At 42.0% G+C, this 24,084-nt stretch overlaps 1 protein-coding gene and 1 long non-coding RNA gene across 2 annotated transcripts; both read right to left on the reverse strand.

Moving 5' to 3' along the window:
• Window positions 1-132: 132 nt before the first annotated feature.
• LOC117508204 lies at window positions 133-22,436 on the reverse strand. The gene is made up of 3 exons (XR_004560008.1): window positions 22,426-22,436; window positions 15,687-15,690; window positions 133-358 (listed from the first exon to the last, which is right to left on the reverse strand). It is a non-coding gene; the product is annotated as an uncharacterized LOC117508204 (long non-coding RNA).
• Window positions 3,470-18,602, reverse strand: LOC117508203 (cilia- and flagella-associated protein 251-like). Its single transcript, XM_034167870.1, has 6 exons — window positions 18,452-18,602; window positions 7,513-7,553; window positions 7,356-7,425; window positions 4,697-4,761; window positions 3,645-4,555; window positions 3,470-3,570 (listed from the first exon to the last, which is right to left on the reverse strand). Exons 5-6 carry the CDS (start codon window positions 4,473-4,475, stop codon window positions 3,502-3,504), a joined length of 900 nt encoding a protein of 299 aa, XP_034023761.1. The 5' UTR covers window positions 4,476-4,555; window positions 4,697-4,761; window positions 7,356-7,425; window positions 7,513-7,553; window positions 18,452-18,602; the 3' UTR covers window positions 3,470-3,501.
• Window positions 22,437-24,084: the final 1,648 nt, after the last annotated feature.

The following is a 24,084-nucleotide window of genomic DNA, read 5'->3' on the forward strand; positions in this document are numbered from 1 at the left end:
ATCTACAAGTTTAGCCGTTTATGTGAAACGGTGATTAGACGGATAGTGTTGGGCGACTAAGCTTAGTCGAATAAAAGATAAGACTTCTTTATGAAACCACGCCCTGGAGTTGATTCCTGGGTGCCGGGCTGTGGCCACCCACTGCGCCTAGTGGCTGGATTGTGTCTAAATGTAATTAGGATGGGTTAAATGCAGAGGACAAATTTTGTTGTATACGACTATATGTATGTATAGTGACAATAAACACATTTCATTCTCACCTGTTCAATGGCAACAAGAAACAGTTCAGTCAGTGTTTTTTAGCTTGCCCCGTTCAATAAAGTTATGTAGCTGTTTAGCCTGTGATGGTGTTTGCATTCTTAATGATTACTGCACTGATTAGATTTGTTTTTGTCCCCTGTGAAAAGATGAACCAAAATGTTGGCATTCCACTTTCAACATGGTTGTGGAAAATAAGCAATGTGGATAATACTACGGCCAGTCAAAAGACAGAACAATCTCAAGTATTCTGACATTGATGAAGTGATTATTGTAGCCATCTACTGCACCATATTGCAATTAGATACAAATAAGTGCTTGCAGCTATAATTTGAAGGTATTTACATTAAAGTAGAGTGAATGGTGTAGAAATGACAGTGTTTTAAAGGGCAAGTTGACATTTGTACAACCCCAGTCATTCATTTCAGATTCAAGCCTCTGAGTGTTATGCTCAACTGCGACAATTAATTTGTTTCAAAGAAACACTTTAAATTTGTTCAGGAACAAATGAGAGGTGAATGGGGCAGCTGTTCGTGATGTTAAACCAAAATCTACCACATCTTTAAAATAGCTACAAAATTCAGGACGTTAGTGGTGCAACATAAGAAGATAGACATATTTTTTCAAATACACAAAAATTAAACTTGGACCACCTAAATGTGATTGTGAAAGGTGAGTAGAGCTTGACTGCTGACAAACTTATAGTATGATTAAAGTTGTAAAAATGTGAACCTGTCCGTTAAGGTAATAAAATTAATTGCCTAAATTACCATTCATGCAGCTGTGATTTTTAGTAACCCCCTGCTGATACACCGCATTCACTGCCTGAAGTCTGGAACCTGTAGATCTCTTCCAACCCTGTTCTTTTAGTGATGTTTCCTTCAGGTTTTACAGTACTTGTACAATACATATCAGTAAGCTATGGGTCGAGTGACAAACCTAGACATTATCACAAATGTTCCTTCCTCATGGGGTGTTCTTGATCTGGCCAGCTGTCCAAAAGGTTTTTCTTATACCATGAAAATTATTCTTCAATTACCCACCATGTCATCCATGGTCTTCTGGGCCTTTTGCTTTTCCTAAGCTTGGCAAAGCATCATTTAGTTTCAAGAACATGCCAGATCATTGAGTTGGCCGCACCAAAGGTTTTTGCTCTCTTTCTAATGGGTTTGTTTTGGTTTTTCATCCCGACGAAGGCTGACGTCACTGGCAGTGACAGTACTTTGTACGTACACTCAACAAAAATATAAACGCAACACTTTTGGTTTTGCTCCCATTTTGCATGAGATGAACTCAAAGATCTAAAACTTTTTCCACATACACAATATCACCATTTCCCTCAAATAGTGTTCACAAACCAGTCTAAATCTGTGATAGTGAGCACTTCTCCTTTGCTGAGATAATCCATCCCACCTCACAGGTGTGCCATACCAAGGTGCTGATTAGACACCATGATTAGTGCACAGGTGTGCCTTAGACTGTCCACAATAAAAGGCCACTCTGAAAGGTGCAGTTTTGTTTTATTGGGGGGGGGGATACCAGTCAGTATCTGGTGTGACCACCATTTGCCTCATGCAGTGCAACACATCTCCTTCGCATAGAGTTGATCAGGTTGTCAGTTGTGGCCTGTGGAATGTTGGTCCACTCCTCTTCAATGGCTGTGCGAAGTTGCTGGATATTGGCAGGAACTGGTACACGCTGTAGTACACGCCGGTCCAGAGCATCCCAAACATGCTCAATGGGTGACATGTCCGGTGAGTATGCCTGCCATGCAAGAACTGGGACATTTTCAGCTTCCAAGAATTGTGTACAGATCCTTGCAACATGGGGCCGTGCATTATCCTGCTGCAACATGAGGTGATGTTCTTGGATGTATGGCACAACAACGGGCCTCAGGATCTCGTCACGGTATCGCTGTGCATTCAAAATGCCATCAATAAAATGCACCTGTGTTCTTCGTCCATAACAGATGCCTGCCCATACCATAACCCCACCGCCACCATGGGCCACTCAATCCACAACATTGACATCAGAAAACCGCTCACCCACACGACGCCACACACGCTGTCTGCCATCTGCCCTGGACAGTGTGAACCGGGATTCATCCGTGAAGAGAACACCTCTCCAACGTGCCAAACGCAAGCGAATGTGAGCATTTGCCCACTCAAGTCGGTTACAATGACGAACTGGAGTCAGGTCGAGACCCCGATGAGGACGACGAGCCTGCAGATGAGCTTCCCTGAGACGGTTTCTGACAGTTTGTGCAGAAATGCTTTGGTTATGCAAACCGATTGTTTCAGCAGCTGTCCGAGTGGCTGGTCTCAGACGATCTTGGAGGTGAATATGCTGGATGTGGAGGTCCTGGGCTGGTGTGGTTACACGTGGTCTGCGGTTGTGAGGTTGGTTGGATGTACTGCCAAATTCTCTGAAACGCCTTTGGAGACGGCTTATGGTAGAGAAATGAACATTCAATACACGAGCAACAGCTCTGGTTGACATTCCTGCTGTCAACATGCCAATTGCACGCTCCCTCAAATCTTGCAACATCTGTAGCATTGTGCTGTGTGATAAAACCGCACCTTTCAGGGTGGCCTTTTATTGTGGGCAGTCTAAGGCACACCTGTGCACTAATCATGGTGTCTAATCAGCATCTTGATATGGCACACCTGTGAGGTGGGATGGATTATCTCAGCAAAGGAGAAGTGTTCACTATCACAGATTTAGACTGGTTTGTGAACAATATTTGAGGGAAATGGTGATATTGTGTATGTGGAAAAAGTTTTAGATCTTTGAGTTCATCTCATACAAAATGGGAGCAAAACCAAAAGTGTTGCGTTTATATTTTTGTTGAGTGTACTTCATATTCATCACTAATCCACAACAGATTCCAAATACTTGCCTATAAATGTAATAAAATTAAGATCAACACATATCGGGCCACAAAAAAAAAGTCTTACAAAAACACCGTCATACCGCCATGATTCACCCACTTCCAATGAAAATACTTTAAAATTGTAGCCAGCAGTGTGTATTTTGAGCTCACATATTTTAAATGTTAATATGTGAAGCAGAAACAAAATTAACAAAAATCCTGTTGCGTCCAAATATTTATGGACCCAACTTTATGTTGCATTTTTCTTTAAAGTCCAATGACAATTCTCTGAGTGATTTAAAAGGTGTTAATAAAACGTGTGCATTGAATGTATCAAAGTTTTTTCGTGGACCTTGTGTTGTGGGCGTGGCTTATCCTCTGCGAAGCTCCCTAAGCTCTGCGGCGACTTTACGGAGCTCCGCCTCAATTTCCAGCAGCTCCTTAAAATAAATAAATCAAAGCTTTGAGAATATTTATACTGTATGTAACGCAAACAGTAAATGAAGTGACTTACTTCTCCTTCATCTTCTCCAGCGTCACCCTCGTCATTGTCCTCCTCCTCCTCTTCATCCTCCCTGATATATTCATCATCATCTTCCTCGTTCTGGTGATCTTCCTCTTCCTTGTTCTTGTACCGCTCCCGCTCAAACTGCCGCGTGGCCTCGTCACTCGCTTTCTCCATCATTCTCTTCTGCTGCGGCTCCTTCACTTCTGCTTCTTGCTCCTTCTCCACCTCGTCCTCCTTTTTTCCGTCGCTGTCTTTCTTCTCATTACGCTTATCGCCTGCTCCCTCCTCCGTGCTGTCGTCTTTCCTCCTTCTCTGCACCTTCACCACCTCCTCCTCCTGCTGCACTCGTTTCATCTTCCTCTCGAGTTCCTCCAGTTCCTCTTGCTTCTCCTTCCTCTCTCGCTCCTGCTCCGGCTTGCTCTGCTCCTCTTGAAGCAGCTGCTGCAGCTCCCTCTCCACCTTCTCCTTCTCCACCATCAACTCCACTTCATTCTTCCTCCTTTCCTCCGACTGCTGCATCTCCACATCCTCTGTCCTTTCTCCCTCTTCCTTTGTTTCCTCCTTTTTGTCATCCTTTTCCTTCTTGTCCTCTGTCTGTTCCTTTCCAAACTCCTTCTGGGTCTGCCTCTCCTTCACCGCCTCATAGCGTTTCTTCTTCAGCTCTTTTAGAAGTTCTTTGAGGTTGTCATCACTTCTCTCCTCTTTTCCATTCTTGGTGATTTCTTCGTCCAGAAGCTCCTCCAGCTCCTTCGCTCTCTCCTCTTCATCTGCGCTCTCTCTGTCCTCAAGTCGTGGCTCCTCTATTATCGTCTCCTTGTTGTTAGGTTTGTCCGTCATTGCGGCCACGTCCCCTTCATCAAAGTCGCTCTCATCATCAGCCAGACTATAGCGATACCCGCCCTTCTCGTACTCCCTCCCTGCAACAGAGTGCAAAGGTCACCAGATCAAGCAGCACATCGATCTCACAACAAAAAGTGCTGGTCTGCTGTCCAGCAGCCTGATAAGAAGAAGCCCACACCAGCTCTGGCTGTTAGTAACGGCATACGCGTGTTCGTAACATCATCGGCCAGCTTCTGCAGCTCCCTGAGCAGACCCTGATGTCTTTGGACTTCATCAAGTTCCTCTGCAAAGAACAACACACAACACCTCTGGATAACACTGAACTATAAACTCATTACAGAAGATCAACTCACATTACAGCGCTGGTTTCCAATCCGGCGTTTGGTTCTACTAGCAGACTAATGTGAATAGCTGAAATTTTTTAATCAATCAATGATTTAACGATGGGAATAACAAAAAAGACCACTCTGATGCTCGCTAAGTTATAAAGGCTCAGGGTAATAACATTTATTTCATGACCCACATACCAATCACTTTTATTCAATTAAGGGGAAAAAAATATGTCCTGCCCAATATTGTGGCTTTTTGCTGCAGGCGGCCGCACTTCTTTGCAGCTCGTGTTGATTTTAAAAAAGTGTTTGATTCAGTTGACTGGGCTGCTCTCTGGGACATCCTGAAAATTTGCAGGATCCCCAACAAGGTGTTGGACATCATAGCGAGCCTACACACATTTACTGTGAGTGCTAAACGGATTGGGGCAGAATTTTCTCAGTGAAAAATGGCGTTCATCAGGGATGTGTAATCGCTCCTACACTGTTCAGTGCTTGCATGGGGTGGATGTTGGGTCAGGTTGTGGAAACCAGTGGCTTAGATACCTTTGTTGATGAGAAAAGTCTTATTGGCTTTGACAGCATGGATGATGCTGAAAACTTTGCAGAACAGATGGATACTCTGATTGCAGGTCTTGAGAGGCTGACTGGGGAATGGGACTTTCTGGGTTTGTGATTGTTCTGGAGCAAGACTAAGCACAAGACTTTCATTGACTTCTTGGACTCAGCTGTCAGATGTGTATCTGTATAGCGCATTGAACTTGTGGAGATATTCATTTATCTTGGCAATGGCATTCATGTCCCTAGGTCCTCAGCCTTTGATAGCAAGAGAAACATGGAAAGATCTTTTGGACTCGTGCACAAAGGCATTTTATCATCAATGACTGTGGAAATGTACATGTTCTCTTCAGGCAGTCAGGGAAAAAAAATATGGAATCACTCAATTCTGAGGAATAAATTATGGAATCACCCTGTAAATTTTCATCCCCAAAACTAACACCTGCATCAAATCACATCTGCTCGTTAGTCTGCATCTAAAAAGGAGTGATCACACCTTGGAGAGCTATTGCACCAAGTGGACTGACATGAATCATGGCTCCAACACCAGAGATGTCAATTGAAACAAAGGAGAGGATTATCAAACTCTTAAAAGAGGGTAAATCATCATGCAATGTTGCAAAAGATGTTGGTTGTTCACAGTCAGCTGTGTCTAAACTCTGGACCAACAACATGGGAAGGTTGTTAAAGGCAAACATACTGGTAGACCAAGGAAGACATCAAAGCGTCAACACAGAAAACTTAAAGCAATATGTCTCAAAAATCGAAAATGCACAACAAAACAAATGAGGAACGAATGGGAGGAAACTAGAGTCAACGTCTGTGACCGAACTGTAAGAAACCGCCTAAAGGAAATGGGATTTACATACAGAAAAGCTAAACGAAAGCCATCATTAACACCTAAACAGAAAAAAACAAGGTTACAATGGGCTAAGGAAAAGCAATCGTGGACTGTGGATGACTGGATGAAAGTCATATTCAGTGATGAATCTCGAATCTGCATTGGGCAAGGTGATGATGCTGGAACTTTTGTTTGGTGCCGTTCCAATGAGATTTATAAAGATGACTGCCTGAAGAGAACATGTAAATTTCCACAGTCACTGATGATATGGGGCTGCATGTCAGGTAAAGGCACTGGGGAGATGGCTGTCATTACATCATCAATAAATGCACAAGTTTACGTTGATATTTTGGACACTTTTCTTATCCCATCAATTGAAAGGATGTTTGGGGATGATGAAATCATTTTTCAAGATGATAATGCATCTTGCCATAGAGCAAAAACTGTGAAAACATTCCTTGCAAAAAGACACATAGGGTCAATGTCATGGCCTGCAAATAGTCCGGATCTTAATCCAATTGAAAATCTTTGGTGGAAGTTGAAGAAAATGGTCCATGACAAGGCTCCAACCTGCAAAGCTGATCTGGCAACAGCAATAAGAGAAAGTTGGAGCCAGATTGATGAAGAGTACTGTTTGTCACTCATTAAGTCCATGCCTCAGAGACTGCAAGCTGTTATAAAAGCCAGAGGTGGTGCAACAAAATACTAGTGATGTGTTGGAGCGTTCTTTTGTTTTTCATGATTCCATAATTTTTTCCTCAGAATTGAGTGATTCCATATTTTTTTCCCTCTGCTTGGTCTAAAAAAGTAACCGTTACTGACTGCCACAATTTTTTTTCCTGATTTATTATAGTGTTTCTTAAAGCCAGAAAGTTGCCATTTGAAATGACTTTAGTTTTGTGTCATATCTGTGATCTGCTTTTTTTCTACAAAATTAAACAACTGAATGAACATCCTCCGAGGCCGGTGATTCCATAATTTTTGCCAGGGGTTGTAGAATCAAAATGTGCCATATGATGTTGAAGACAAAGATACCTTTGTAGAGATTTGCTGCACACGCTTTCTACTTTTTATGTGATGTAATTTCACAAACTATGCTTAAAATCTGAGTCATAGATTTGCTGATGGGCAGATTTTATTTACTTTTACCTGCCAGCTGGGGGTCACACTCATGCTGTGATCCATCTCCATTCAGCGTCTCCCGAATCACACATTCAACCTTGAGGCATAACAGAGAAAGTGGTGATAATTAGTGGTTATTATATTAGAGTGAAGACAGATTATATAAAAAAGACTTTCTTCTGACCTTTGCATTAGTGAGGGGCGAGGTCATCGGCCAGCATCCCACTGAGACACAAAACAATAAAGGGGATGATTAAAAAAGGGAGAGATTAAAAAAAATCTGTGTACATCATAAGGCAAGAATGTTAAAGAAAGAAACCAGAAACCAGGGACAATAAGTGATTAATAATATATGGATCTGTGTGGCCTGGACATTTCATAACTTCTATTCAAAATGACTTACACAACCATGTTTCATCCATACTGACTCCAAACTGTTTGTGATAAATAGTTATGACCTTGAGTTTGGCCACATAGGCATATGTGTAACTAATTATTCGAAATAGTCACACAAAATGAGTTTGCCACCATATTTCAAAGTCACCTAAGGTCAAAGATCATGTAACCAAAAGCATGATGACAAATAACTTCATACAAGGTTTAACAGTAACCCTGTTCAGCCACAGACTGCTCCTCCCCAAGTGCAGGACAAACAGGCTGAAAAACACCTTTGTCCCTCAGGCCATCAGACTGTACAACTCCTCACTTAGGGGGAGGAAGAGTAACAGGAAGACAGCGGTATGGGAAGGAGAGGAACAGTTGCAGCCAGTAAGACAGTAGTTCTGGTATTTATACTCAACAAAAATATAAACGCAACACTTTTGGTTTTGCTCCCATTTTGTATGAGATTAACTCAACGATCTAAAACTTTTTCCACATACACAATATCACCATTTCCCTCAAATACTGTGCACAAACCAGTCTAAATCTGTGATAGTGAGCACTTCTCCTTTGCTGAGATAATCCATCCCACCTCACAGGTGTGCCTTAGACTGCCCACAATAAAAGGCCACTCTGAAAGGTGCAGTTTTATCACACAGCACAATGCCACAGATGTCGCAAGATTTGAGGGAGCGTGCAATTGGCATGCTGACAGCAGGAATGTCAACCAGAACTGTTGCTCGTGTATTGAATGTTCATTTCTCTACCGTCTCCAAAGGCGTTTCAGAGAATTTGGCAGTACATCCAACCAGCCTCACAACCGCAGACCACGTGTAACCACACCAGCCCAGGACCTCCACATCCAGCATGTTCACCTCCAAGATCGTCTGAGACCAGCCACTCGGACAGCTGCTGGAACAATCGGTTTGCATAACCAAAGAATTTCTGCACAAACTGTCAGAAACTGTCTCAGGGAAGCTCATCTGCATGCTCGTCGTCCTCATCGGGGTCTCGACCTGACTCCAGTTCGTCGTCGTAACCGATTTGAGTGGGCAAATGCTCACATTCGCTGCTGTTTGGCACTTTGGAGAGGTGTTCTCTTCACGGATGATGCAAAGGAGATGTGTTGCACTGCATGAGGCAAATGGTGGTCACACCAGATACTGACTGGTATCCCCCCCCCAATAAAACAAAACTGCACCTTTCAGAGTGGCCTTTTATTGTGTGCAGTCTAAGGCACACCTGTGCACTAATCATGGTGTCTAATCAGCATCTTGATATGGCACACCTGTGAGGTGGGATGGATTATCTCAGCAAAGGAGAAGTGCTCACTATCACAGATTTAGACTGGTTTGTGCACAGTATTTGAGGGAAATGGTGATATTGTGTATGTGGAAAAAGTTTTAGATCGTTGAGTTCATCTCATACAAAATGGGAGCAAAACCAAAAGTGTTGCGTTTATATTTTTGTTGAGTATTTGTATTTACTTTTTGCAAATTGTTTCTTCTACTTTTGATACTCTGTGTGCTTCTTACCCTTGTGCTACTGTCCAATGCTGCTGGAACCTCAATTTCCCTGAGGGAGTCTTCCCAATGGATTAATAAAATTCTATCTAATCTAATCTCCAATCTAATCTATGTGTTTTTATAACCAGTTCCTTGAATTATTCATTCCAAATGGGTTTGTTGTTTCAAGGTCATCCAAGGGCAAAGATCATGTGACCAACAGAAAGATAATATATGAATCCTATATCTTTAACGCACTGTTCAAAACATCCATTCTACTCATATATATACAGTGAGGAAAATAAGTATTTGAACACCCTCCGATTTTGCAAGTTCTCCCACTTAGAAATCATGGAGGGGTCTGAAATTTTCATCTTAGGTGCATGTCCACTGTGAGAGACATAATTGAAAAAAAAAATGGAAATCACAGTGTATTATTTTTTAATAATTTATTTGTATGTTACTGCTGCGAATAAGTATTTGAACACCTGTGAAAATCAATGTTAATATTTGGTACAGTAGCCTTTGTTTGCAATTACAGAGGTCAAATGTTTCCTGTAGTTTTTCACCAGGTTTTCACACACTGCAGCAGGGATTTTGGTCCACTCCTCCATACAGATCTTCTCTAGATCTTTCAGGTTTGGAGTTTCAGCTCCCTCCAAAGATTTTCTATTGAGTTCAGGTCTGGAGACTGGCCAGGCCACTCCAGGACCTTGAAATGCTTCTTACAGAAGCATTCTGAAATGCTTCTTACGGAGCCCCTCCTTAGTTGCCCTGGCTGTGTGTTTGGGGTCATTGTCATGCTGGAAGACCCAGCCATGACCCATCTTCAATGCTCTTACTGAGGGAAGGAGGTTGTTTGCCAAAATCTCGCAATACATGACCCCATCCATCCTCCCTTCAATACGGTGCAGTCGTCCTGTCCCCTTTGCAGAAGAGCATCCCCAGAGTATGATGTTTCCACCCCCATGCTTCATGGTTGGGATGGTTTTCTTGGGGTTGTTCTCATCCTCTAAACATGGTAAGTGGAGTTGATTCCAAAAAGCTCCATTCTGGTCTCATCTGACCACATGACCTTCTCCCATGACTCCTCTGGATCATTCAGATGGTCACTGGTGAACTTCAAACGGGCCTGGACATGTGCTGGCTTGAGCAGGGGGACCTTGCTGCCCTGCAGGATTTTAAACCATGACAGCATCATGTGTTACTAATGTAATCTTTGTGACTGTGGTCCCTGCTCTCTTCAGGTCATTGACCAGGTCCTCCTGTGTAGTTCTGAGCTTTCTCAGAATCATCCTTACCCCACAAAGTGAGATCTTGCATGGAATCCCAGACAGAGGGAGATTGACAGTCATCTTGTGTTTCTTCCACTTTCTAATAAATAATCATAACAGTTGTTGTTGTCTTCTACCAAGCTGCTTGCCTGTTGTCCTGTAGTCCATCCCAGCCTTGTGCAGGTCTACAGTTTTGTCCCTGGTGTCCTTAGACAGCTCTTTGGTCTTGGCTATGGTGGACAGGTTGGAGTGTGATTGATTGAGTGTGTGAACAGGTGTCTTTTATACAGGTAACAAGTTCAAACAGGTGCAGTTAATACAGGTAAAGAGTGCAGAATAAGAGGGCTTCTTAAAGAAAAATTAACAGGTCTGTGTGAGCCAGAATTCTTGCTGGTTGGTAGGTGTCCAAATACTTATTTGCAGCAGTAACATACAAATAAATTATTTAAAAAATCATACATTGTCATTTCCGGATTTTTTTTATTTATTTATTTGTTTTAGATTATGTCTCTCACAGTGGACATGCACCTAAGATGAAAATTTCAGACCCCTCCATGATTTATAAGTGGGAGAACTTGCAAAATCGCAGGGTGTTCAAATATTTTCCTCACTGTATCACCTATAAGCACTGTGTTCAAATTTTTACCTTCATGTGTGGCCATGACTTTGAATCAATTTGTTCTTATCTGACACTTAAATGTTCCACCTGGTTTGGTCCAAATCAGATAAAAGTTATTTGGATGGCCAGACAGAGTACACAAAACAATACCCTGGCATGTGCTACCACATGAAAGTTCTGAACCACTGAAACTGAAGCATGTCTTTTCTGAACAAAGGAAAGGTAATTTGGTGTTCAAGAAAATTTTGTAGAAATCTCTCCTCTGTTTTTTGAGTTATCTTATAGACAAACAGACCATTGGCTGACCGTCACCCATCCTCTGCCAAACTGACAAATGCAATTATTGTAAAAACCCAAAAGAGCGGTTTGTTGTGCAGTGCTTCATCCTGCATGGTCATGGCCGAAGGTATCCCTCACTACACAGCAGAGAAGCTTAACCATCTCTCGCCCTCGCTGTCTCAGGGAAGCAGATATTGATGAAGGCTTTACCTCCCCACAGTTTCCCACCAGGTCTAAATCAGTCTGCAATCCCTGCCTGCCACAAGACCATTAAAGCTGCACTAAGCAGTGCCGCCCCAGATGAACATCAAATCCAACACACTCACATACACACTCACACTCATCTTCAACCTATCCAAGATTGGGTAAGGGTGGGGGGGCTGAAGCCAATCCCAGCAGTCACAAGGCGTGAGGCAGGGTCCACCCTGGACAGGATGCCAGTCTGTCATAGGGCCACAGACAGACAAACACCTTCACATCCGCACGCTCACAGTTTAAAGCTTCCAATCCACCTAAACACAAACACGGGGAGAACATGAAAACTCCACACAGAAAGGCCACAGGTAGGAATCGAACCCACAACCTTCTTGCTGTGAGGCAACAGTGCTAATCACTAAGCCGCTGTGTTGCCCATCAAATCTAAAAACCTAAATGTCAGTTTCGATCTCAATCCATGCTCATTTTAGCCTGGAGGAGCGAAAAGGAGAGCAGTGATTTTTTTTTTTTTTTTCCTCTTACATATTTGCCAGAGAGCGCCATTCTGTCGCTGTGACTTTGTTCAATCATGACCCTGGACAGCAGCACAGGAATTCTGCTACAACACCTCCTCAACATGGGATTTACTAAATATTTGAAAATGTGCATTAAAATTTCCCAAACTACAGCAAACGAAAACATATTCCTCTTAAAGCTGTAATCCCTGTAAATATATATTTTTTTAACATGTCAGTCATAAAAAGCATTTTCTTCAACACCACTACACTTCTGTGTTACAACACCAACAGTCTAATCAAAATTCACCTTATGTAGAAATGATTTAGAATTTTGACCCATGTGGGTTAAAATATAGTGACAGTTTAAGAAGTCACATTCAAGATAGATTTTTGTCAAGTGTCTGCTCCTGAAATGTACTGTGATTTTAAAACATACCACAGAAATTAAGGTACTTAAACAGATTCCTAGATAACCAGATTTAAACACAAAGTCAGTTTTGTGGAAAATCAAAAGGGACTACACCTTTAATATAAAGCGCACACAAGCAAAGTGTGATCACATTTCAATCACATGTAAAATCTGATTAACTGCTGTTAGTGTCTAAATGATTAAACACTGACTTCAAGTCATTTTATTAGTCTGCGTGACAAACAGAACATTTTAAAATGGTTTTTAACCTATAGACCATTTGTTGACAAATGTGTTTATCACTGTAAATTTTGTAATGCCACTAATTTGGGAGTGCGCAGTGAACTGTTGTCTATTTACTCATTTTGTCGGCTAGAGTTTGTGTTAACATGCAGGCAAATCAGTTGACATCAGGATCAATACGACTAAGTGATATGGTGACAACTTTGTGAGCTTCCACTGCAGCTTTATGCAGAACATGTCAATGTGAATAAGTGTGTGTGTGTGTTTTCTCTGCAGCCTCACTAAAATAGGACACCCTAGCCCCATAATTAACACTGTGACCTCCTGCTGTTTACTGTGTCCCTTTGTGCATGTCGCATTCGGGGCCAAGCAAATTTCACATTATGAACTCAAACTGAAACATCTGTCAACATCAAACAAATGAAATGTTTAATTATGCCAAATAAATAGATGGATACTGTTTTAAAATATTGCAAAACCAAAGCTTTCTGTGACATTTTTATATGAGAAAAAGAAAAAATTAAGCAGCCTCAAAATGCTGAATACATTTGTAATGTAATTACTTTTTGCATGCATAACTGATGGACATTTACTATTAATTTTGTTGTAGATGATTTTTGTGGGCAGCACAGTGGCTTAGTGGTTAGCACTGTTGCCTCACAGTGAGAAGCTCATGGGTTCAATTCCCGCCTGTGGACTGTCTGTGTGGAGTTTGCATGTTCTCCCCGTGTTTGCGTGGGTTTCCTCCAGGTGCTCTTGTTTCCTCCTGCATCCAAAGACATACGGGTTAGGTGGACTGGAATCTTTAAATTGTCCGTAGGTGTGCGAGTGGGTGTGAATGTTTTGTTTGTCTGTTTGTGGCCCTGCGATAGACTGGCGTCCTGTCTTGGGTGTACCCCGCCTCGCGCTCTATGACTGCTGGGATTGGCTCCAGACCCACACGACCCTTGACTGGACAAAGTGGGTGAGGATGAGTGTGTGTGTATGTGTATGATTTTTGTATCAATAGGGGAGCCTGGGGTTGGTTATCACACTTTTCCATCTAAGACGACGGGACAAAAAATTCTGAAACATATTTTATTAAATAAAGATTAAAACAATCCAATAAATTACATCAATGGCAGCCCTACTTTTAAGTTTTCTGATACAATGCAAAATAAAATACAGTTAACTAGGTATAAATGACTGTATAGTTTAAAGTTTATAGCAGTAAAAAACAAAAGAACTTATTTTTGTTTTCATTGTAAAGACAACAAAGAGGTAATACAACCCCTGGCAAAAATTATGGAATCACCGGCCTCAGAGGATGTTCATTCAGTTGTTTAATTTTGTAGAAAAAAAAGCAGATCACAGACATGACACAAAACTAAAGTCATTTCAAATGGCAACTTTCTGGCTTTAAGAAACACTATAAGAAATCAAGAAAAAAAGATTGTGACAGTCAGTAACGGTTACTTTTTTAGACCAAGCAGAGGAATCACTCAATTCTGAGGAATAAATTATGGAATCACCCTGTAAATTTTCATCCCCCAAACTAACACCTGCATCAAATCAGATCTGCTCGTTGACATTGACCCTGTGTGTCTTTTTGCAAGGAATGTTTTCACAGTAAATGATATAATAATTGATCAACATATTGACTTATTCTGCCTTACAGAAACCGTTACAGCAGGATGAATAAATTAGTTTAAATGAGTCAACATCCCCGAGTCACACTAACTGCCAGAACGCTCGTAGCACGGGTCGAGGCGGAGGATTAGCAGCAATCTTCCATTCCAGCTTATTAATTAATCAAAAACCCAGACAGAGCTTTAATTCATTTGAAAGCTTGACTCTTAGTCTTGTCCATCCAAATTGGAAGTCCCAAAAACCAGTTTTATTTGTTATTATCTATCGTCCACCTGGTCGTTACTGTGAGTTTCTCTGTGAATTTTCAGACCTTTTGTCTGACTTAGTGCTTAGCTCAAATAAGATAATTATAGTGGGCGATTTTAACATCCACACAGATGCTGAGAATGACAGCCTCAACACTGCATTTAATCTATTATTAGACTCAATTGGCTTTGCTCAAAATGTAAATGAGTCCACCCATCACTTTAATCTTAGATCTTGTTTTGACTTATGGTATGGAAATTGAAGACTTAACAGTATTCCCTGAAAACTCCCTTCTGTCTGATCATTTCTTAATAACATTTACATTTACTCGGACTACCCAGCAGTGGGGAATAAGTTTCATTACACTAGAAGTCTTTCAGAAAGCACTGTAACTAGGTTTAAGGATATGATTCCTTCTTTATGTTCCCTAATGCCATATACCAACACAGTGCAGAGTAGCTACCTAAACTCTGTAAGTGAGATAGAGTATCTCGTCAATAGTTTTACATCCTCATTGAAGACAACTTTGGATGATGTAGCTCCTCTGAAAAAGAGAGCTTTAAATCAGAAGTGCCTGACTCCGTGGTATAACTCACAAACTCGCAGCTTAAAGCAGATAACCCGTAAGTTGGAGAAGAAATGGCGTCTCACTAATTTAGAAGATCTTCACTTAGCCTGGAAAAAGAGTCTGTTGCTCTATAAAAAAAGCCCTCCGTAAAGCTAGGACATCTTACTACTCATCACTAATTGAAGAAAATAAGAACAACCCCAGGTTTCTTTTCAGCACTGTAGCCAGGCTGACAAAGAGTCAGAGCTCTATTGAGCCGAGTATTCCTTTAACTTTAACTAGTAATGACTTCATGACTTTCTTTGCTAATAAAATTTTAACTATTAGAGAAAAAATTACTCATAACCATCCCAAAGACATATCGTTATCTTTGGCTGCTTTCAGTGATGCCGGTATTTGGTTAGACTCTTTCGCTCCGATTGTTCTGTCTGAGTTATTTTCATTAGTTACTTCATCCAAGCCATCAACATGTCTATTAGACCCCATTCCTACCAGGCTGCTCAAGGAAGCCCTACCATTATTTAATGCTTCAATCTTAAATATGATCAATCTATCTTTATTAGTTGGCCTTGTACCACAGGCTTTTAAGGTGGCAGTAATTAAACCATTACTTAAAAAGCCATCACTTGACCCAGCTATCTTAGCTAATTATAGGCCAATCTCCAACCTTCCTTTTCTCTCAAAAATTCTTGAAAGGGTAGTTGTAAAACAGCTAACTGATCATCTGCAGAGGAATGGTCTATTTGAAGAGTTTCAGTCAGGTTTCAGAATTCATCATAGTACAGAAACAGCATTAGTGAGGGTTACAAATGATCTTCTTATGGCCTCAGACAGTGGACTCATCTCTGTACTTGTTCTGTTAGACCTCAGTGCTGCTTTTTATACTGTTGACCATAAAATTTTATTACAGAGATTAGAGCATGCCATAGGTATTAAAGGCACTGCGCTGCGGTGGTTTGAATCATATTATCTAATAGATTACAATTTGTTCATGTAAATGGGGAATCTTCTTCACAGACTAAGGTTAATTATGGAGTTCCACAAGGTTCTGTCCTAGGACCAATTTTATTCACTTTATACATGCTTCCCTTAGGCAGTATTATTAGACGGCATTGCTTAAATTTTCATTGTTACGCAGATGATACCCAGCTTTATCTATCCATGAAGCCAGAGGACACACACCAATTAGCTAAACTGCAGGATTGTCTTACAGACATAAAGACATGGATGACCTCTAATTTCCTGCTTTTAAACTCAGATAAAACTGAAGTTATTGTACTTGGCCCCACAAATCTTAGAAACATGGTGTCTAACCAGATCCTTACTCTGGATGGCATTACCCTGACCTCTAGTAATACTGAGAAATCTTGGAGTCATTTTTGATCAGGATATGTCATTCAATGCGCATATTAAACAAATATGTAGGACTGCTTTTTTGCATTTACGCAATATCTAAAATTAGAAAGGTCTTGTCTCAGAGTGATGCTGAAAAACTAATTCATGCATTTATTTCCTCTAGGCTGGACTATTGTAATTCATTATTATCAGGTTGTCCTAAAAGTTCCCTAAAAAGCCTTCAGTTAATTCAAAATGCTGCAGCTAGAGTACTGACGGGGACTAGAAGGAGAGAGCATATCTCACCCATATTGGCCTCTCTTCATTGGCTTCCTGTTAATTCTAGAATAGAATTTAAAATTCTTCTTCTTACTTATAAGGTTTTGAATAATCAGGTCCCATCTTATCTTAGGGACCTCGTAGTACCATATCACCCCAATAGAGCGCTTCGCTCTCAGACTGCAGGCTTACTTGTAGTTCCTAGGGTTTGTAAGAGTAGAATGGGAGGCAGAGCCTTCAGCTTTCAGGCTCCTCTCCTGTGGAACCAGCTCCCAATTCAGATCAGGGAGACAGACACCCTCTCTACTTTTAAGATTAGGCTTAAAACTTTCCTTTTTGCTAAAGCTTATAGTTAGGGCTGGATCAGGTGACCCTGAACCATCCCTTAGTTATGCTGCTATAGACGTAGACTGCTGGGGGGTTCCCATGATGCACTGTTTCTTTCTCTTTTTGCTCTGTATGCACCACTCTGCATTTAATCATTAGTGATCGATCTCTGCTCCCCTCCACAGCATGTCTTTTTCTTGGTTCTCTCCCTCAGCCCCAACCAGTCCCAGCAGAAGACTGCCCCTCCCTGAGCCTGGTTCTGCTGGAGGTTTCTTCCTGTTAAAAGGGAGTTTTTCCTTCCCACTGTAGCCAAGTGCTTGCTCACAGGGGGTCGTTTTGACCGTTGGGGTTTTTACGTAATTATTGTATGGCCTTGCCTAGCAGGGGTGGTGGCCAAGTGGTTAATGCGCTTGGTTTCAGTTCGGAAGGTTCTGGGTTCAAATCCCACCCCTGCCACATTTCTCCATGTAATGTGGAGTTGCGTCAGGAAGGGCATCCGGCATAAAACCTGTGCCAAATCAACATGCAGATCCACCTTGGATTTGCTGTGGCGACCCCGAGTGCAAACAAGGGAGCAGCCGAAGGGACTTACTTATTGTATGGCCTTGCCTTACAATATAAAGCGCCTTGGGGCAACTGTTTGTTGTGATTTGGCGCTATATAAATAAAATTGATTGAACTGATTGATTGATGTGATTTCTTAGTTTTTTATTTTTAAAAAATGTGCCAAAAAAATCAAAAACTATTTTTTATTTTGTCATTATGGGGTATTGTGAGTAGAATTTTGAGGAGGAAAAATGAATTTACTCCATTTTGCTGTAATATAACAAAAGGTGGAGAAAGTGAAGGACTGTGAATACTTTATGGATACACTGTAAATCATCCTAAAATAAGACGTGCTTTTTGGGAGGACGCAATTACGCTCATTTTTCGAACACGCGCGGCTTTCTGCCTTTGGGTGTGGAGTTTTTTTAATGTGTATTTGTAGCAGGAACGATTTAACCTCTGCAGAGTCCTGCAGAAATGTGCAGAAACCTGGTCAGATCCCGCAGAAAGACTGGCGCACATTATGTAACGCTTTGTTTAGCGTATTAGTGCAAAGCCCTGAGCTCAGGTTCCAGGACACCGATTGATAAACGCCTTTACATCATTTGCTTTTATGACGCCATAAATATATAAGAGGCTGCTCTCCTGCACCGCTGTGACATATGAGGCTCGTCTGGGACGCAGATTACTACAAATCTGCTCCAGCATTCCTTTATTACGCGCACAGCACGCGCCGTGCGGCGCCTTTAATGAACGGAACGTGTCCTTACCTCCGACCACAGTCCAAAGAAAACCTGCGATTACCAGAAATCCCATAGGATCCTCGAAGCGCGGCTCCCGCAGCGGATAACCTTGAAACGGTAGAAACGGGATCTTCTTCACGCAGCCGCCGCGCGAGGTGGAGCCGAGTCAGGTGACCCGGACCTGATCCAAGTCCCTGTTCCGACACAGCCGTCTGTCTTGTAGGCGAGATGGCACCAACCCGTCTGATCCGACAGGATTCCAAATCGGGGCCCGGAGCCGAGCTGGTGTCCGTGAGAGAGACAACAGCAGGTCCTCGGGATAATTCACTTCACTGGAGGACCTGGATCCCCTTCTTACAGACCTCCACCGAGGTTATGATACCAGGATATAAAATAACAGATTTCAATGAACGCTGATGGAGACATGATCTGATTACATTTTGATCAAAGGTCTGACCTGCCTTTAATCTTTGAGGTTTAATTGGGATTCCTTTGCAGTTCCTGCCTTTGATCCTCTTATTTTCATCAACTAATACAGTGAAAACCTGAGATCACAAGTGCTCAGACAACACAGTAACACTTAGACCCACATTTCAAAGACAGGAGAAAGTATCACATGGATATTAAACTCTCAAGTTCATTCATTCCTTCGCCATTTATAAAGAAGTAAGACCTTTTGGCTGCTCCCTTGTTTGCACTTGTAGCCACAGCAAATCCGAGGTGGATCTGCATGTTGTATTGGCACAAGTTTTACACTGATGCGACGCACTTCATGACAACTCCACATTACATGGAGAAATTTGTGCAGGGTGGAGTTTGAACCAGGAACCTTACGCACTAGCCAATTGACCACCACTCCTGCTATTTTCTGCCACTTATCCAGGATCATAATTACCTTCATTTTGTTAAATGAAGGGAAAGAGCAAAGTGGTGGGCCAAAAGGAGGGTATTGGAATTGGGCCTTAGTACCAAAGACATCTAGTTGTCTCTTCTGGTTACTGGTTAGCATCTAACAACCACACAAACAGTAAGACAGAAAAGTAATTTTCAATTCAATTTCAATTTATTTTCCTTTATATAGCGCCAAATCACAACAGAGTTGCCTCAAGGCGCTTCACACAGATAAGGTCTAACCTTACCAACCCCCAGAGCAACAGTGGTAAGAAAAAACTCCCTCTGAGGAAGAAACCTCAAGCAGACCAGACTCAAAGGGGTGACCCTCTGCTTGGGCCATGCTACAAACATAAATTACAGAAATAATTCACAGAACAATTCACGGACGAATATACAAGAATTGTTGTTGGTGCACAGGACAGGAGGGTCGCCAACACAAACAACTCCCATTTCTGGATGGAGCTGCACCTTAAACAGAGAAAAAACAGAATCAGGCATCAGAAAGACAAAAAATACTGTATAATTTGCCAGCATTAATCAAGAAAAACAGAAGAAATACTAAGGTGATCACCGGCCGCTAGCCCTAAGCTTCACTAAAAGACCCAGAATTTAGGTGAAGTTGAGGCCGCGGCCCGCTCCAATTACTAATAACATGAATTAAAAGAGTAAAAAGCGTAAAACAAAACTGTACAAGTATGCTAGCCATATGAAAGGGAAAATAAGTGCGTCTTAAGTCTGGACTTGAAAATCTCCACAGAATCTGACTGTTTTATTGACGCAGGGAGATCATTCCACAGAACAGGGCCACGATAAGAGAAAGCTCTGTGACCCGCAGACTTATTCACCTTAGGGACACAAAGTAGTCCTGCACCCTGAGAACGTAAAGCCCGGGCCGGTACGTAAGGTTTAATTAGGTCAGCTAGGTAGGGAGGTACCAGTCCATTAATAATTTTATAGGTTAGCAGCAGTACCAGCACCCTCAAGACTTGTAAGACAGGGTTTTCATTTGTGATGGTCCGGAATTAAGACCAAGATCCAGTCTTTAAATGACTTCCTGAACTCCACCATCAGATGTCTCTATAATATTGAGACACACATGGGGAAGAGCTTATGGAGTAACGACATCAGCGGACAGAGATGTTTGGTGATACCAGTCATAAATTATCATCTGGCCAAAATATATTTGAATCTGACATTAACCAATCTTGACCATTAATCCAAAATCATCCCATCCGTAGGTCCAATGAGCCTTCCAAGTTTGATTAAAATCAGATCAGGTCAAACTATCAGCAATTGCTGCAAAAACCAAGGGAATCACAAGTGCATCTACTTTCAACAGTTACACCAACTTCACTAAATTCAGGAATTATTCAGGTTCAAAGATGAGTTTTCAGGATCAAAGGTCCACAATCATGATCCAGGAATGTTAAGAGCTCAAAGGAATAACCCCCTAACAACGAAAAAGATAAAAACATAAAAGTAAGTCTGATATAAGCCCTGATGCCCATTGGTACAGGTGCTCATCTTTGGATCCTATCATATGAAACGGATGAGGGTGACTCCGCCTGGAGAGGGTGCCAGTTCAACACAGGTGACCAACATCCATTTACTCGTACATCTGGGTGGAATGAAACAATGTGTCTTGTCAAGAGACACAGGTAGGCGTAACTGGGAAACAAAGCCAGACCTACTCACACCCCACAATGAAAAAGAGATCAGAGAAACATGTCAGACCTCAGCAGAGGTACGGCTCTCTGCAACGGGCCTACTAGTGTTAAGTTGATCTGTAAAGTGTAGCCTCACCTCACAGTTCTTCATTACACTGTGACATCAATTATTCATGTACTCTAATGTGCCACGTTACCTTTGATAACCAAATACTGTGGCATGCTTCATTTGCAGGTTGCCTCAAGCTCAGTGACTGTGTGTGTGCACGCATGTGCATACAAGGACAACTGAAGCTTCTGCACACAATGCCACAAAACAAAATATTAAATCAAGCAGAAGTAACAAAAATACACAATTTCATGGTTCATGTCTATTTATTTAATACACTTCCAGTCTTACATTCAAGCTCAAAGTGCTTCACAATAAAGAGGAGCTGTGGAAGTTTCTGCTGCGACAGCGATTTAGCCGAAGTCAACAGCTGCTAGCTTCAAGTCAGGTACAGTATTCATATGGAATTACAAATAAAACCAAGGTGGAGTTCCAGGTTATCGATCTTGATGGCATCCATCTTTTTTAAAAGATAAAAAAAAACACTTGTATCTATCATGATCCCAAATCATGTTACTGGTTTGGATTTAAGATTCTGGGTGCTGGCCGTCAGCCTCCACTGCCTGCAGTCGAATCGCAGTCCGCAACCCGTTGCCCCATACAGCAGAGAAGTGGGTCAATGAGACGTCAAACCTTGACATCACCTCAAAATACATTTAATGTCAGAGGGTATGCTAAAAATTTCTTTTTGAACAATTTTTATTTAAAAAAAAAAAATGTATCTCAGTTTACAAAAGGTATACATTTTTTTACATCTTTTGATATTTAGTTCAATACACTTTCTCACAAATAGGAACATATGTGTACAAGTGGCATCTCAGCGGTATCAGGTAATTGTTACAACATACAACTTTCAAAGTTTCAGTTAGAATATCCCAAAAAAGAACAAAAGCAAAAGGACATGGATGAAGGCACGTACGATAATACTAGTACTACGAGGGTAGGCTGAAAAGTTCTAAGGCTCACTATGATACAGTTAATGCATTAACTGCATCATAGTGAGCCTTAGAACTTTTCAGCCTACCCTCGTATGTTATACCATAGCATTATAGCATCATTGCGTCCAGCCATAATATTTGCTTACTGGATCCCATAGATCTTTAAATTGATCAAATTTCAAATGAAGTTGAGCTATAATTTTTTCCATGTGATACACTAATTTTAGACCCTCCTTCCATTGCTTAAGTGTAGGTGGTTGGACTTTAAGCCAAGATTGTGTTATTTTTTTGCCACTAATAGTTTTTGTATCAATTTGGCATGCTTACGTCTCCACTTTTTGGGATATACCTATTATACAATTGATTATTTCCAGAGACAGTCTTCAAAAATACTTCAGAATAGTTTCACCCTCGCTCAAAACCCCCTGCCAAAATGGTTCCAATGCTGGGCAATCCCAAAACGTGTATGATCACCAATCTGTCCGCATTTTCTCCAACATAAATTTGATTTATTTTTATCAAAAACAAATGTGATAGTGGGGGTCCTAAAAAAAAAAATCTAATCATAACTTTCCATCCAAATTCTTTCCATACAGGACTATTTGTGGTTTTGTAGTTATCTTCACATGTTTTCAACCGTGTTTCATTATCAATGATAATATTTGCTTCTAATTCCCATTTGAACCCCCTCAAATGGGAATTAGAAGCAAATATTATGATCGAGGGTTCATGGGAGTTCGCCCAACCAGTCCACATGTGTTTTGTGGATCTGGAGAAGGCGTTCGACCGTGTCCCTCGGGGCACCCTGTGGGGGGTGCTCCGGGAGTACGGGGTCTTTTGCTAAGGGCTATCTGGTCCCTGTACGAACACAGCAGGAGCTTGGTTCGCACTGCCAGTAGTAAGTCAAACCTGTTTCCAGTGCATGTTGGCCTCCGCCAGGGCTGCCCTTTGTCTCTGGTTCTGTTCATTATTTTTATGGACAGAATTTCTAGGCGCAGCCAGGGTGTAGAGGGGGTCTGGTTTGGGAACCACAGAATCTCGTCTCTGCTGTTTGCGGATGATGTGGTTCTGTTGGCTTCGTCAAATCAGGACCTTCAGCGTGCACTGGGGCGGTTTGCAGCCGAGTGTGAAGCGTCCGGGATGAAAATCAGCACCTCCAAATCCAAGGCCATGGTTCTTAACCGGAAAAAGGTGCTTTGCCCTCTTCAGGTCGGTGGAGTGTCCTTGCCTCAAGTGGAGGAGTTTAAGTATCTCGGGGTCTTGTTCAGGAGTGAGCGACGGATGGAGCGTGAGATCGATAGACGGATCGGTGCAGCATCTGCAGTGATGCAGTCGCTGTATCGGACCGTCGTGGTGAAGAGAGAGCTGAGTAGGGGGGCAAAGCTCTCGATTTACCGATCGATCTACGTTCCGATCCTCACCTATGGTCATGAGATTTGGCTCATGACCGAAAGAACGAGATCGCGAGTACAAGCAGCCGAGATGATTTTCCTCTGCAGGGTGGCTGGGCGCTCCCTTAGAGATAGGGTGAGGAGATCGGTCACTCGGGAGGAGCTCGGAGTCAAGCCGCTGCTGCTCCACATCGAAAGGAGTCAGTTGAGGTGGCTCGGGCATCTTTTCCGGATGCCCCCTGGACGCCTCGCTGGAGAGGAGTTCCGGGCACGTCCCACTGGGAGGAGGCCCCGGGGAAGACCCAGGACACGTTGGAGGGACTACATCTCTCGGCTGGCTTGGGAACGCCTTGGGGTTCCCCCGGAGGAGCTGGGGGAGGTGTGTGTGGATCGGGAGGTCTGGGCGGCTTTACTTGAGCTGCTGCCCCCGCGACCCGACTCCGGATAAAGCGGAAGAAAATGGATGGATGGGATAATTCCCATTTGCCCTTTATATCTAAAGAGTTATCTGATAAATGAAATTCTAAGAATTTGTACAAATTTGAAACTATTGTTGTTTTGTTCGCTAACAGAATTTCAATGACAGCAAGATACAGACAAATTTTAGATCACCAATACATAATTGCTGATTGTAGTACTGCTACTGTAGAATTGTCCAAAT

The sequence above is a fragment of the Thalassophryne amazonica genome, chromosome 4, assembly GCF_902500255.1.
Source record: "Thalassophryne amazonica chromosome 4, fThaAma1.1, whole genome shotgun sequence".
NCBI classification, from domain to species: Eukaryota; Metazoa; Chordata; class Actinopteri; order Batrachoidiformes; family Batrachoididae; genus Thalassophryne; species Thalassophryne amazonica.

Excerpts from the sequence above, each read along its gene's own strand:
- LOC117508203 (XM_034167870.1), bottom strand. The coding sequence starts at position 4,475 with ATGACGGACAAACCTAACAACAAGGAGACGATAATAGAGGAGCCACGA. Across the intron at positions 3,571-3,644 it reads CTGGAGAAGATGAAGGAGAA|GAGCTGCTGGAAATTGAGGC; the intron begins GTAAGTCACTTC and ends ATTTATTTTAAG.